This window comes from Eurypyga helias, unplaced genomic scaffold (genome assembly GCF_000690775.1).
Source record: "Eurypyga helias isolate BGI_N326 unplaced genomic scaffold, ASM69077v1 scaffold3941, whole genome shotgun sequence".
Classification (NCBI taxonomy): Eukaryota; Metazoa; Chordata; class Aves; order Eurypygiformes; family Eurypygidae; genus Eurypyga; species Eurypyga helias.
Window position 1 is genome coordinate 4,093 of NW_010232567.1, and position 13,701 is coordinate 17,793.

General features: G+C 47.7%; 2 protein-coding genes across 2 annotated transcripts in view; one reads left to right on the forward strand and one right to left on the reverse strand.

Annotated features, from left to right (window-relative positions):
* The window catches only part of LOC104516915 (glyoxylate reductase/hydroxypyruvate reductase-like), a gene marked incomplete at its 5' end in the record, with an annotated part of 6,213 nt that extends 3,810 nt beyond the window's left edge, over positions 1-2,403 (forward strand). Inside the window, 2 exon segments of the mRNA XM_010161416.1 lie at positions 2,296-2,374; positions 2,376-2,403. Coding sequence (XP_010159718.1) covers positions 2,296-2,374; positions 2,376-2,403 — 107 coding nt within the window.
* Positions 2,404-11,145: 8,742 nt separating this feature from the next.
* On the reverse strand, positions 11,146-13,186 carry ZBTB5 (zinc finger and BTB domain containing 5). Its single transcript, XM_010161415.1, is given in 2 exon segments — positions 11,146-11,250; positions 11,252-13,186. Coding segments are annotated over 2 exon segments (2,040 nt in total).
* Positions 13,187-13,701: the final 515 nt, after the last annotated feature.

Sequence of the window (13,701 nt, forward strand, 5' to 3'; positions counted from 1 at the left end):
AGCTGCTGGCCTTGTCCTGACAACCGCTTTCCCCAGTAGATGTCAGCAAATTCAGCACCCCTGAGCTGAAGAGGCTGGCAAGTGCTCATGCTGTGGGATGAGCAGTTTCATTGCAGATGCTCTAGCTGCATCCCCTGGATGACCCAAGGCAGCTTTCACTGGGAAAGGGGAGCCCAGCAAGCTCAGGCAGCCCATTTCCTAGATAGTAATGGGCATCAGGCAGGTAGGGAGTTGCTGGTCCCAGGACTAGTGGGTGTCTTCTCTGGAGCAGGTGAGATTGGATGAGGAAGGTTGATGAGGAAGGGCTTGCTCAGCGACTGTTGTGCTTCAGCCAGGCTGGAGGGGAGGCAGGGTCCCTGCAACCTGGGGCAGTAACTGATCACTGTTTCACTGTTCCTCTCTCCCAAAAGCCCCCTGAGAGCTGTCCCATGGGGCTGGAGGATGGTTTAGATCAGGACGTTAGCAGCCCTATGTTTTCCTGGGACCCTTGTGGTTGCAGAGTGAAGGGGCTGTGTGTGGGGCTGTTTCCCATGGCCTTGCTGCATACCTGTGCTGCTCTGTCCTTGCAGGCACCACAGGCTCGCCAGCAGCCTGGGATGAGCTAGAGGCAGCTCCTGGCATGTCCATTGCCTTCCATGGTGTGGCCTTCAGTGGGTAACTTAACCCGCCCTCTGCAAACAGGGCCAGGAGCTTTCCTCTTCTACAGGCAGGGAGAATGTGGATTGGGCCAATTACTGAGTGGGACTGACTTAAACACAAGCCAGACAGGCTTGCTTGTATCCCTTGAGGCAGAAAAGAGGCAGAAGTGCAACACAGAGCAGTTACAGCTTTCTGGTTAGAAAGCAGATGTCTGTGATTGTGACCCCGTCACCGGTGCGTTCCTACCTTAACACTTGGCTTTGCTGGGGTAGCCAGCCCTGCTGAGAGCTGATGGCACAAGCCAGGCCAGAGCAGCTTCGTCTCATGTGATCGAGTGCCTTGACTGCACAGCCTGTACCCCAACCATGAGATCTGGCATGTGCATCTCCACTTGCATGGGCAAAGCACCAGTGCAGTGTCCTCTCTCCAAGAACAAAGTTTTTAGAGTAGGAAAAGCCTATTCTGAAAAGAAACCATAGAGCAATCCATGAAAACTTGGAACTGCCCATGTCTGAGTGTCCATTTCTGAAATAGAAGTTCATAGCTATGGCTGTGATTATCTTTTTGCTAAAAACTTATTTTTATTTGTTTGCTTTGATTCCCACAGTAGACAGTGTGAAAAACGATAAAAGCAGAGACTTTCTGGAAATATTTGCAGGACTTCAGAGATCTTAGAGTTCTGACACGACACCAAGAAAAACATACACAATACATATGTATTTATTTTCGCAGAAGAGGCTTTGATGATTCTGAAACCATTTGCAGATTTCATCCAAAACTGTCAAATGGTTTCAGAAATTGGAGGAAAACAGCGTAAGTAGAGGAGGAGGAAACGTTGACATTACTTTCACAGCTAACAGGGAACACAGGCTGGTTCTTGACTTGGGGAGAAAGGACCTATGTGGACCCACAGTCCTTGGGAGAGCCTTTCCCCCAGGGCAGCAGCATGTTGGGTGTTCAGGCTTTTGCATTGCCTGTAGCTGCTGTCTGTTACTGAGGGAACAGAGACTGCAGGGCAGGCGTTGTGATCTATACCTTGGGCAAGTACTCATCTAATAATGTTACAGTAATGTACCATTGAAGCAGCTTTGGCTCCTTCCTTTGCATTGCATACGAGAAGCCTTTTTATACAGGTGGATAAAACCCCTGCCCTGACTGTGCTGCAACTCTGTCAGGGGCCATTTGCTCCACACGTGCCTTTCCAGAGCATCCAACCATGATGCTTCACAACAGCCTTCAGGCTCTGACCATATGTGTTGGTTTATGTTGATGAGCAGAACCTCCTAAAGCTCTGTGGCAATAGGGCAACAGCCTGTGAATTTCACTGCATGTTCTTCTGCCACAGGGATAGTATTTTACATCTACCACTGGCTTAGTCCACGCAGGAGGGTGAGGACCAAGCTTAAATGCAGCAGGCAGGACCTGCTCTTTGGCTTGGAGGAGTTAGTGTAGTTTGTTTGGCCATTTATCAGATGTATTCTCCAGTCCTCTGTGGCTGATGACTTTGTTTCATGCTCCATATCTGATGCTGGCTCCTGTTGGAGCAGCAGCTGGAGCAGGACACAGGTTGCCCCCCCATGGGAAGACCCCTGAAAGAGGCTGTATGAGGTCAGTGAAGGTAAGAAACCAGCGAGTGACCTTCCCTGTCCCCTGCAGTGATTTTGCCACACATTGGGAGTGCCACGTACGCCACAAGGAGCACCATGGCGGTGCTGGCGGCCAACAACCTGCTGGCTGCCCATGCCCCACGAGCTGCTGCTGTGATAGCAAGACCCCCACTGCTGTGGGACAGTGGGACCTGAGGTGCCTTCCCACGAGAAGCCTTGCAGACCAGTCCTGTGCCTCCTTCCCTTTGCAGCAGCGCGCCAGTGGTGCTTGCGATGAGCGAACTGCACTGTAGCCATTAAAGAGAAGCAGTGAATATGTGTCCTCATTTCATTTGAGAACGGGGCGTGCCTGGGTGAAGCGTGGGGCTTTGATGACTGTGATCATGTCACAGCTATACTCAGCAGGTGATGGAGTGTGTTTGGCCACTTGCAGTGTCAGGACTACTGTGTTTTGCTAGGCAACGTGGGTTGCACCATAAGGGAGCTGCTGCTGCAGCACCAGTCCCCAAAGCCTGGCTGCTGGGGTTGCAGCCGAAGGCCAGACAGTTCCATACTTGAGCTCCCAGCTCCTAGCTGGCAAGGGAGCAGCCGTAATTTTGTGATGGGAATAGGCCCACTGCTGCTGGCCTGCTGCCAGGTCTTGCTGAGCTACTGCCAAGACATGGTGTTTCTCCAGGTATCTAAAGCCAAACAAAAAAGGCTCACGTAGCTCCCCTGGCATCTCTAGCTCTGCCTTTTGTATCTGTAACTCATTCTTGGTAGGGCTCTAAAGGGGCCTGCAAACTGTGGGCAGTTCTGTGATCTGTCACTGGTTTCAACCCTGAGTCCCCTCCCCAGGTAGTTTTTTTTTTTTTCCTAGAGGTGCAATGATACATGTTAGTGCAAAGAAAGACCTGAGTGGGTGCCTCCAGCTGGCAGGAGAGGCTGGATGAGCACAGTTCAGGAGCTTTGGGGGTTCCGTCTTCCCTGCAGCGACCATCCCACTTCTGTAATGGGGGCTGGAATTAATTTCTCCCTGCCAGTCCTGCTCAGCAAGGCCCTGCTCCAGCTAGTGAACAATCAGTGCGGTGTGCTCCATGGATTGTTCTTGTGTGCTGCTCACCATGACCGGTTTAAACACCTCTACAGCTGCTCAGAGATCCTGCTCTGAACCATGAGTGTTGAATGTGATCCCTGAGCACCTTCTCACTGCAGGGGTAGACAGGGTCAGAGGGCTGCTTCCCAGTTTTGTAAGGGGCATACCCTTAAGCCATTTGTGGCAAGATCCTACTCGCTCAGTGCGTAGCACTTCATTATCCAGATGTGCTCCAGGACAGAGCAGGTCGTTCCTCACTGTTCAGTTTCTTCCCAAGGATGAGGAGTGAGCAAGCCCCTTTCCCAGGTTCCTCAGAGAGTCTGGTGGAAAGCAGTGGCTTTCCTCTGAGTCCCCTGCAGCTGTGACAATCCTTCCCAGTCTGCCACGAACAACCCCAGGTCAGGGTCTGCTCATGGTCAAATGGGAATCAAGCCCTCTGAGTGCCCTGGGGAGTCTTCTCTGTTTGGGAGCTGAGGTTGCAGCTTTGCAGTCTGGACCAGCCATTTTCCCACCCTCCTGTGCAACCAGCACTCAGGAGCAAGTCTGAAAAGGCCACTATACAGCAAAGGAAGACACCCAAATGGAATTTTCAGAATAAAAGACAAGGATTTGCCTTTTATTTGCCATCCCTACCCATGGCAGGGGGTCTGGAACTAGATGGTCTTTAAGGTTCTTTTCAACCCAAACCGTTCTGTGATTCGATGTATAGGAATTTGAAATCAACAGCAAAGTGTGTTAAGCAGTTAGGTTACTTCTCTGGAGTTCTGCCAGAGACTTATGGCCTGGTCATACAGCAACAGCACTGCCACAGCTGTGCTGTGCTGCGCTGCGAGCTGTGGAGATTGCTCTCACTGGTTTTAAACCAGCTTCATGAGCTCTCGGTCCTTATGCTGGGGAATACGGTGAAAAGCAGTCCTGGACTCACCCGGTTCCTTGTGAGCTGTGGCTCTCAGCTGCCCTCCTCCAGCAGCCTCATCACTTCTCCCCGGGTTTCACCATTCAGAGCAGCATATGAAACAAGGGACAGCCCTGTTTCCAAGGTGTGGAAGGTGTGGGATGAGGAGGAAGTCAGGGAACATTTCAGCTTGCTTGACCCCAGCGGAATGCATCCCACAGGCAGAACACAGCACACAAAGCCAGGGCAAGTACTGAACTTGCCAACAAGATCTGCCAGCAACCAAAGCACCTGCCCCAGCCACCTGGCTGCTACCAGGTCATCTCCGTCTTATGCCTCCACTGGACTGACACAGCTCTGTTGGCTTATGGGCACAGGAGCCCACCACGTGCCCCACAGTACAACAGGTAAACTCAACCCAGAAGCTTGTGACTTTGGAGGATACCATACTGGGTATCCCTGGCTGCCTAAAGGGATCACATTGGCTGGAGCCACCTCAGGCCTGTTCCTTTCTCTGATGCATTTTTTGCCATCATTCAGTACTCGTTCTCCATGTTGGACTGAGGGGAAACCTCCCATGGTGGCCAGGCTCACACAAGACACCTGAACTCCTTTGGTGACATCCGGGTGAGCAGTGGCACAAGCAGCTTATTGGTGTGTTTGTACAGGGGCCCCTGTCCCTTTGCATTGAGGTCAGCTCAGCCTGAGGCCAACCGTGCCCTCTCCAGCATGCCTTAACCTTTGCAGGGGTTTGCTGACAGGCCTCAGTGCTGGCAGTGCCTGGGCCTATGCAAGGGCAGGTGTGGGCTCAGCGCAGGCCCCACTCATGCCCCTGTCCCCAGCACTGATGCAACGCTGCAGCCAGGCAAATGCCCCTGGGTCAAAGGCACAATGTGGCTGCTTCCATCTCTGGGCTGAGGTTTACCCAGTTCCAGTGAACACAGCCTCTGGGCAGCAAGACGGGAGGAAGCTGCTGGACTCTGGCCCCTGACAGCGCAGCCTACGCAGGACGGAGCAGGGACAGGGTCTGAGCACCGGTGGCAGCTCTCTCCTCACCCCCCAGCCAGTCACCTGCTTCTTGCAGCAACTGGAGAAGGTGCCAAACACTGTGGGCAGCCCCGGACCTGCATCCGGTACAAACTCTGCGCCCACACAGCCCAGCACTGCCCTGCCTGACCACACCGTGAACTAGGCCAGCACCACAGCTTGCTCGCAGTGCTCCCACCTGTGCTGCCAACAGGCCCTCTCCACACCCTGGGCAGGTGTTCTCAGTGCCCACGGGCCAGGAAGAGGAAAAGCCTCATGCTTCCTCCTGCAGGGAGCCCCCAGATTGACCAGACCTCTCCTGGGGAACACCCAGCCCTCCTCCTACAGCACTCTCCTCCCCATACCAGGCCAGCAGCATGCCGGGATGTAGCCAGACTGACGATCAGTGCTGGAAGAAAGCCCTGGATAAAACTGGCCACAACACGCCTGAAGTGCCCAGTTCCCCGTTTGTTATTTGCACAGTGCAGGAAGAACTCTGGCAAGGGTGAAAGAAAGCACACGCCTGCACCTCTGAGGAAAGCAGTGGCCTGTTTTCTGCAGCCTCATCCTGCATAAAAGCTGAGCAGGGGAGGGTGGCATCCTAAGCCTGGTGCAGGGAGAGGGCTGAGGCACAGAGGAAAAAGCCTGTGATTGGGAATTAAAGTTCTTCTAGTACACTCTGTACTTCTCCTGTCCCATGGCAAGTGTTCTTCATGCTGAATTCTCTGTTTGAGTTTCCCTTGATGTTAAATGAACCATACTCTGATAGAAATAATAGCTATTGGAGGATGTTCATTAATTAGTTATTGATGCAGGCTAGTTAAAGGAGGACCTTTGCTTCATGCCTCAGAGTGCATCTGATGTGTTTATCAATACGTTTTGATTCACAAGCCTTGCTGACCACTGTATGCCTGCCCGTCGGAAGCAGTATTTGGGAAATTTCTCATGAGACCTCTACTGACCCAGGAAAGGTTTGTAGCCATGGTGGTACATAGGAAGGTAGTGAGCTCCTGAGCATCTCAACTGGCTGGAAAGAGAAATGGGAGGATTTACTTTGGTACAAAAACTTTGGCTGTATGACATGAGTGCGACTCCATCAAGTTAGTTTGTTGGTCTGTATTTTTCAAACCTGTAACATCTGCCATGGAACATTCTGGTATTGGTGAAGGTACTGTAATGCTGAAGGAACTTGACTAAATATTCAAGAGGTTATTGTGACCCCTCATGGTGTGAGAAACATTTAAGTGTAAATGAACTGGTACATTAAGAAACAGACAGGAGGTGGTAAATGAGGCTGGAGTCACCACAGCACATTTCAGATGACACTTGGAATTTCTTTGAGAAGCGTACCTTCTGCAGCTGCTGATCCTTTTGTTTTGCTAGCCACAGAAATAATCAGTATACCCTCACTGAAAAGATTTTTCTTTCCAAAAATACTTTAAAAACTGTAAATGATACAACATTAGCCTTATTGCTCTGCTCTTGCTGAAAGGAACCTGTAGCTTTCCAGGCAAGTCGGAGTGTAAAGCAACAGCAAAGCACAGGTAAGCCTTGCTGGGTCATCAGCTGAGGATGAACACCTCTTATACAGGATTGCTTGCTCAGTAAGTTCTGGACATACCCCTTTACCAACAATCACTAGCAGCTTCCAGGCGGAGTAGCTATGCTGGGTCCCAGATCGTCTTCTCACATGGAATTCAGAGCAACAATGACAATGGATTATGTACGTTACAGATGTCACAGAGATATGAACAGTAATAAGCTCTTACAAGGAGTATAGTCTATGAGAACAAAAGAATTTTCTGTCAGGAACAGTGAGCCTTCAGAAGTGATCTCGCAGCCCAAGCGAGCACAAGGCCTCATCTAAGCCTGTGATCCTAGAGCTACACAAATGTAGTATTGATGTATGGCTTCTCACAACTGACACTGGGCAAAATGACTAGTTCAGTCACTCCTTTTTATAAGAAGCCCCAGATTGAACTTATTTTCATATATTATCAAGAGGAATTAAGAGCACACGGTACAGCATTTACATTATGGAATGCTTCTTTTGCTTTTTCAAAACCTCTTTTAACTACCTTGACATCTCTTCAAATCATGAATTATGCTGACAATTAGTCATGTCAGCACTAATACATTTTATTAAACAAGCAACAAAACTGTCTTGTGCCAGAGACCTGAAAGGTCACTAGTCGGTATTCTGATGTCATTAGTATGACATCAGAAACTAGTGTCGTTACCCAGACACTTACCCTTGCTCCCTTGCCCACACAAGCACCTGGACACTCATAAGGTAAACTCATCAGGGAACAATACAGCTGAAAAAGGTCAGTAATCTTCATGCACAAACAGGGATGCTCCCAGAATTCCAAGACTTCCCAGACTTCCACTGAGGGGGATGCAGGCCCCTTCTTATCAAAGCTGTGGCAGCAGCAAGGATCCCTGCAGGTAGGTCAGCCAGCCACAGGGCCTCTCCAGTGACCGCAAGGAGCACCATTAATGTCACCTCTAGAGCAGACCCCTGACCAGGAGGGAGCCCACCACACCGCGGATGGGACCCAGGAGACATCAAACCACCCACAGTCTGGCCACTGCCGCCATGGAGAAGTCCTGACACACTTTACTGCTTCAAATGAGCTCTGAAGGTGTTGGCAGGGCAACACTATCCTGCGAGACTTTACACTGGCTCAAATACAGGCCACTTCTTCTTGATTAGCTATTTATTACATGTCCTCTCCAACTGGGAAAGCCCCAGCATGAAGCAGGAGGCCGGCAACAGACAGCATTACATGACTGGCCTTATTTGCCCACGTGTGTACCCGGATTTCAACAGGGTTGTCGTGCACTGGCAAGTGCACTGAGAGCACCGTGAGCTGGCACATGAACATGGCTTGTTTAGTCAATCCACCACATGCGGTGGGCAGAGACACCAGAACAATGTGAACAAGTAAATCAAGTCAGACACAACAGCACAAAAACATAGGGTTTATTTTCAGATGTTTCATCATTCTAACATACCAACATCTTCACATGAGATCTCACTGTAGCATTTGCAAAGGTAAATTTTGGATAAAAATCTGAGTGATAAGCTCTTGGACATCACCAAGCTTTGGGACAAGATACTCTCATTTTATGGCATGGGATAGCTAAGTAGAGATACCAATCTGAGATATTGCTTCATACTGGAAGACTGGGAAAGCAACAAGCTGGCCACAGGCTCTCGGGTTTGCAGTGTGCTCCTCCAGATGCACTACACGTCAGTGAATAATGAAATTCTAAGTTGTACTTCCAAAAATGCTCCAAGTTGAATTTTTCCTTAAACAAAGAGGACAGAAGTCCTCCTGCACAAGGTCTGATATTTATTAAAATTTTTATAAAACACATCAGAAGTACAGTTAAATATGGTTATCTGCTCATATTAGTTCTTAATTGCTAATCCCCTTACTCACATAGATGCTCTATTCCTATGCATCATAAGAATGAAAGAATTCAGATGTGCTATAGGAAACAAGGTAGAAAATATAAAAATCCCCCTATTTTAAAACACAACATTAGAAATGCAATGAAGATGAAACAATCAGAACTTTACTAATAAGTAACACGATACTGAAGTAAAAAGTACTGCATTTTATTGTTTCAGTGATATTGTTTAGTATAGCTCAATGCTGTTAGTCCCCTGATATCATAGAATCATAGAATGGTTAGGGTTGGAAGGGACCTTAAAGATCATCTAGTTCCAACCCCCCTGCCATTTGTTATCAAACAAAATGTGGCATATCCTAATGCTTAAAAAAAATGCAGCACATTTCCTTAATGCTTATAAAATCAAGAGCCAGAAAAACTACCATTAAATAAATTCTGTAACAAAATCTCAACATTTTATAGGAATTAATTCAATCCTTACCTATGCGTCAATGTTCGTGTTTACCTTGGATGACCAAGGTGCCAATGACACATTGGCAGACATTTGGCATATTTTTTTTCAGTGTGGAGCAGTGTAATTAGAGATGAAGACACATTTCTTTGTTAGCAGAATACTATTTCACATAAAGCCAAGCACAAGATTTCCGTGTTTCCTTTGGTCTGACAATGGCTGGTTTCTGTGCCCCAACAGTGCTGACAGTTCACCCTGCCAAATAACCTACAGGACGGTGGATCAGGACTTTATTTTCAGTTTATCCAAACGCAAGTCCAAGATGTTTCAGAAAGCTAACCATTAGGTAGCACAGACTCCATAAAACTGCGGAATATCATCACACAGGATAGTTTGCTACACAGAATAAAATAAAGAGGGGAAGGGTTGCAAATTTTTTTGTTGTATTAACAGAAAGCTGTTGCTCTGTGACTTTGATAGCAGGGAATGCAAATCCTGTCTTTCCTGAGCAGAGTGGACATACTGCAGTCCTGACCCAGCTCCTCCATGGTAGAACAACATTTATCAGCAGAAGTGCTCCAAAATTTTATTTAGAAGCCTAATATGCTGTACACCAGTAGTTAGCTCATGTGCATCTTTAACAAAGAAAAAGAGACAGTATTAGTTACAATGATACCAAAGAAAAGGAAATTAAGAGAAGATTTACACAATTCACTTGATGAATAAGGGTCACTGAATTTCTGCTATACGAAGTGTACAGTGCTATCTTATTAAATTCAATTCATGCCAGATTTTTTTTTAATTTATGTGGAAAAGTACATTAATGACAGTACTTGAAGTGGAAGGACTGGATACAACAATTATATTTTATAGAGAGACATAAATAAACATGGGAAATGTATTGTTCCTGACTGGTTTGATCTGAGGAACAAACCACAGTTGGGAGGGAAAGTAAGGGTAGAGAGGAGGAAATTAAAGTCTGAAGAAAAGAGTAACAGAAAAGGACAATGTGCTTATGCAATTACAGGGATCAGACTGACTATCATCATCTGGAAACAGCAAGAGACTATTTTACACAGTAAAAAAAGTCATCACAATTTCTCTCTCTCCTTCAAAATAACAAAGCAGACAAAGACAAGCTCTTTTCAGGCTTATGTGTATATAGAATTTTAACATAGGAGATACAAATTGGTTAGAATACTGCTAAGAATAGCACGAACAAGAAACAGTACTTCACTTATCACTTAATACACGTTCCTACAGAAATAAAATCAAACATCCAGATCTTGCTGTATTAAAAGTATATATACATCTGGAAGTCCAAAAGTTACTTGTCTTGGATTTAATTTAAGCACCTTTGTTACACAGTGTCCTTTACTACAAAACAGCCAAACATACATTCATAACTCTAGAACTATTTTTATTATTAGCATATTTTAAAGCATCATGTTGGACAGGTGCATCCAAAGTCATTTTTCTCTTCTAAAGATACGTGGCCTACATTAGTTACAGCAAACTGCTCTTGCATTACTGTCCATACATAATGCAGCAACTTATTTTACAGGTAATTTATTTAAATGCTTTCACTTTTACAAAATACTTTAGGGGAAAAAAAAAAAAAGGAGGAAATTTGCACTTCATTTTCTCATTCTTGAAATGTGCTACTTCATGAGATATCTATACTCTCACCCCTCAGCCCTGCAAAAGAAATGCTTAGCTGCAGGGATTGTATCCCCATCAGACCGAGGCCTGAACACACAACACTTCACACATCTACAGCGCGACCTCCAAGGATCTCCATGTTCCTTGCTTGTAGCTGTTTAAGCCTCACAACACCCCTGTGAGGTAGGTACAATAGTATCCCCAATTGACAGAACCAAGACTTTTGTGTGTGTGGCACAAGCACACATAAGAGTTCATTGACCAAGGGCAGCCTCTGAGCCTGCAGCCTGGGAAAAGACAGTGTTCCTGTGATGTTCAGGGAGCCGACTGCACTGGCACTCTCCTGCAGGCCCAGGCGGGTGGGAGGTTAAAGCAAAGTGCTAGGCAGATTACTGCTCTGCCACCTCAGGCAGGTTGTCTTGGAGTGTTTGTAGAGGTGGCTGGACTGGCTGAACCGCTTCCCACACTTCAAGCTTCCCACACTTCAAGCAGGCATAAGGCTTTTCTCCCGTGTGCACACGGATGTGCTTCTTGCAGTCTGTCAAAGTCAAAAATGTCTTGCAGCAGATCTTGCAGGCGTACTTGCGTGCACCTTCCACAACCAAGACATTGTGCTCAGATAAGGCCTTCTTGCATTTTGAAAGGACGTCGGCAGATGCCCTCGTCAGCTGCGGTGGACCGGGTTGCGATGGATGCCCGTTCTCAAATGAAGTGGGCCCATTCATGATCAGCTGGGAACTGGATGAGTTATCTTGCAGCTGGGAGCTCCTGACAGAGGTCACCACAGGCATTTTGGGGGCTATGCGGCGGTAGCCGGGAAAGCTGCTAGCTCCACCTCTCATGGAGCCTATCATCGCCCTTGACAGGGAGTGCAAACCCAAGCCCGACCGGGGAAAATCCACGCCAAACTGTTCTGCTGCCCGGTACCCAGAACTCTGAACACAGGGTAGACCCATCACATCCTGCATTGGTCTCACAAAATGAGAGTCTGCAGGCTCACTGAACGGATTCTCAACGTGAGAGACGGTGGCAGACGAATGGCCACTAGCAGGCCCTGACTCTGGGCTCATCAGGAAAGAGGCATCGCTGTCCATTCTGCAGTCACTGGTGGTATTTGGAATGTTGTCGTCGCTATTTTGACTAGCACCGAAGGCACCACCCCTACTTTTATTTAGGAAATTTGAGATGCTGAAAGTAGACTTGTGTTCCAGGTTATTTGACACCTCCATGATATGGATGTCTGCCACCCTGTCGGTGCTGGACTGCGGGTCAGAAAAGCTACGATCGCTGCTCTCAGGACTCAGTTCTATCTTCTCTGCACTCACCACGCCTCCTTCCACCTCAACAGACTCACTGCCCTCTGCCTGGGAGGTGACATCGCTCACCTCGTCCTGGGGCTCCGGGGAACTTAAGGGCTCAGACTTCACCACCACCCTCATGTGTTCTTTCTCATTCAGACTGACCTCCGGATTCTCGCAGGGGAAGCTGTTCTTCTCCGAAGCAGCCTCCTGTTCAAAGCTGGTTTCCACCTGCGTTGCCTGGGATGCCGTGGACATCTGTGAGATGTTTCCTCCGCTGTTGTCAGACTGGCTGGGCACTTGAGCATCTTCCTGAGCACTGAAGGACTGATCAAACATAATAGTGTTGTCCTCTTGGTTATCAGCAACAGCATCGGCCTTAGCATTGTCCACAATCTTCAGGGAGTCTGGCGAAAAGAAATCTTCCCGAGAGTGAACTACTGACTGCCCACTCTCTGCGGTCACATCAGAAACAGACTCATCCATGGCCGGCCTGATGCGCTGCCTGGCCCGATCTTCAGAAGACTGCTTACGTTTGTGGAGACGACGGATAGGAAAAGCAGTGCGCTGCTCCATGTTGCTTCTCATCGAGGAGCTCATTGTACCTGGTTGTTCCTCTGTGCTCTGAGTGGAATTTAATGCAGAGCTCACAATGCTGAGCCCAAGCTGCTGGAGCATGAACGACCTCTGCATGCGTGCATTTTGCTCTTGCACTCTATCACTCGGTGGAGACATGGGCAGCGTCCTGGTAGTAAGGTAGTGTTTGCATGCTTTAACAACGGAGTTCAAATGCAAGTGAGAGGCAGCCAGCAAGACATCCATAACATTACTCTCCCCGAGCATTAGTGTGGAAGTATACATCATGTCTATCAGAGCAGCAAAAGCTTCTGCAGTCACTACTTCGCTGTCCAGCTGGATCATGTTCATAGTCTGGTCTCCTTCTGCTACGGTAAACAGAGCTCGGAAATGCGTGCTACATGCTGCCAGAACAGAGCGATGGGCCTTGAAATGCCTGTTTCCCACCACAATGACACAGTCGCAAAGCTGGCCATGAAGCCTCTGGTAGTTGAGCTGCTGAAAGATTTGCTCAAAGTGTCCTGGAAAATCCATGTTCCTATAAAACAAAACAGAAGAAACGATAATATTACAAATGGCTGAAGTCCTATTCAGCCCGCAGCAAAACCAGATTTAAAAATGAAAGACAAAGGCTGAAAGATGATCAATAACTGATGTTAATTTACCACTGCGACACTGGCACGGTATCAAAGCTGGCAATCCTGCATGGAGGATGAGGAACAAAATGCAGGCTCTGCCATGGAGCTCTGCTGCAAACTCAGTCATGCAGGCCATTTCACCCCCGTTAGCTCCTGTCCGAACTAAAACACACTCTTTAGTAAAAGATTTAATACTGGGTGGTTTTTTGTTTGTTTGGTTGGGGTTTTTTTGTTTGGTTGGTTTTTTTAATTAAGGAGTGAATAATCTACTGCATCCTTGGATAAATTACATTATTAGATAACCTCCCACTGAAAAGTCTGAACTTTAATTCTCATCTCATTTAATCCAGTTTCACCTTCTGCGAACGACTTTCTGTACAGTTTCTCAGCTGCTGTGTAGAACTGTCATTC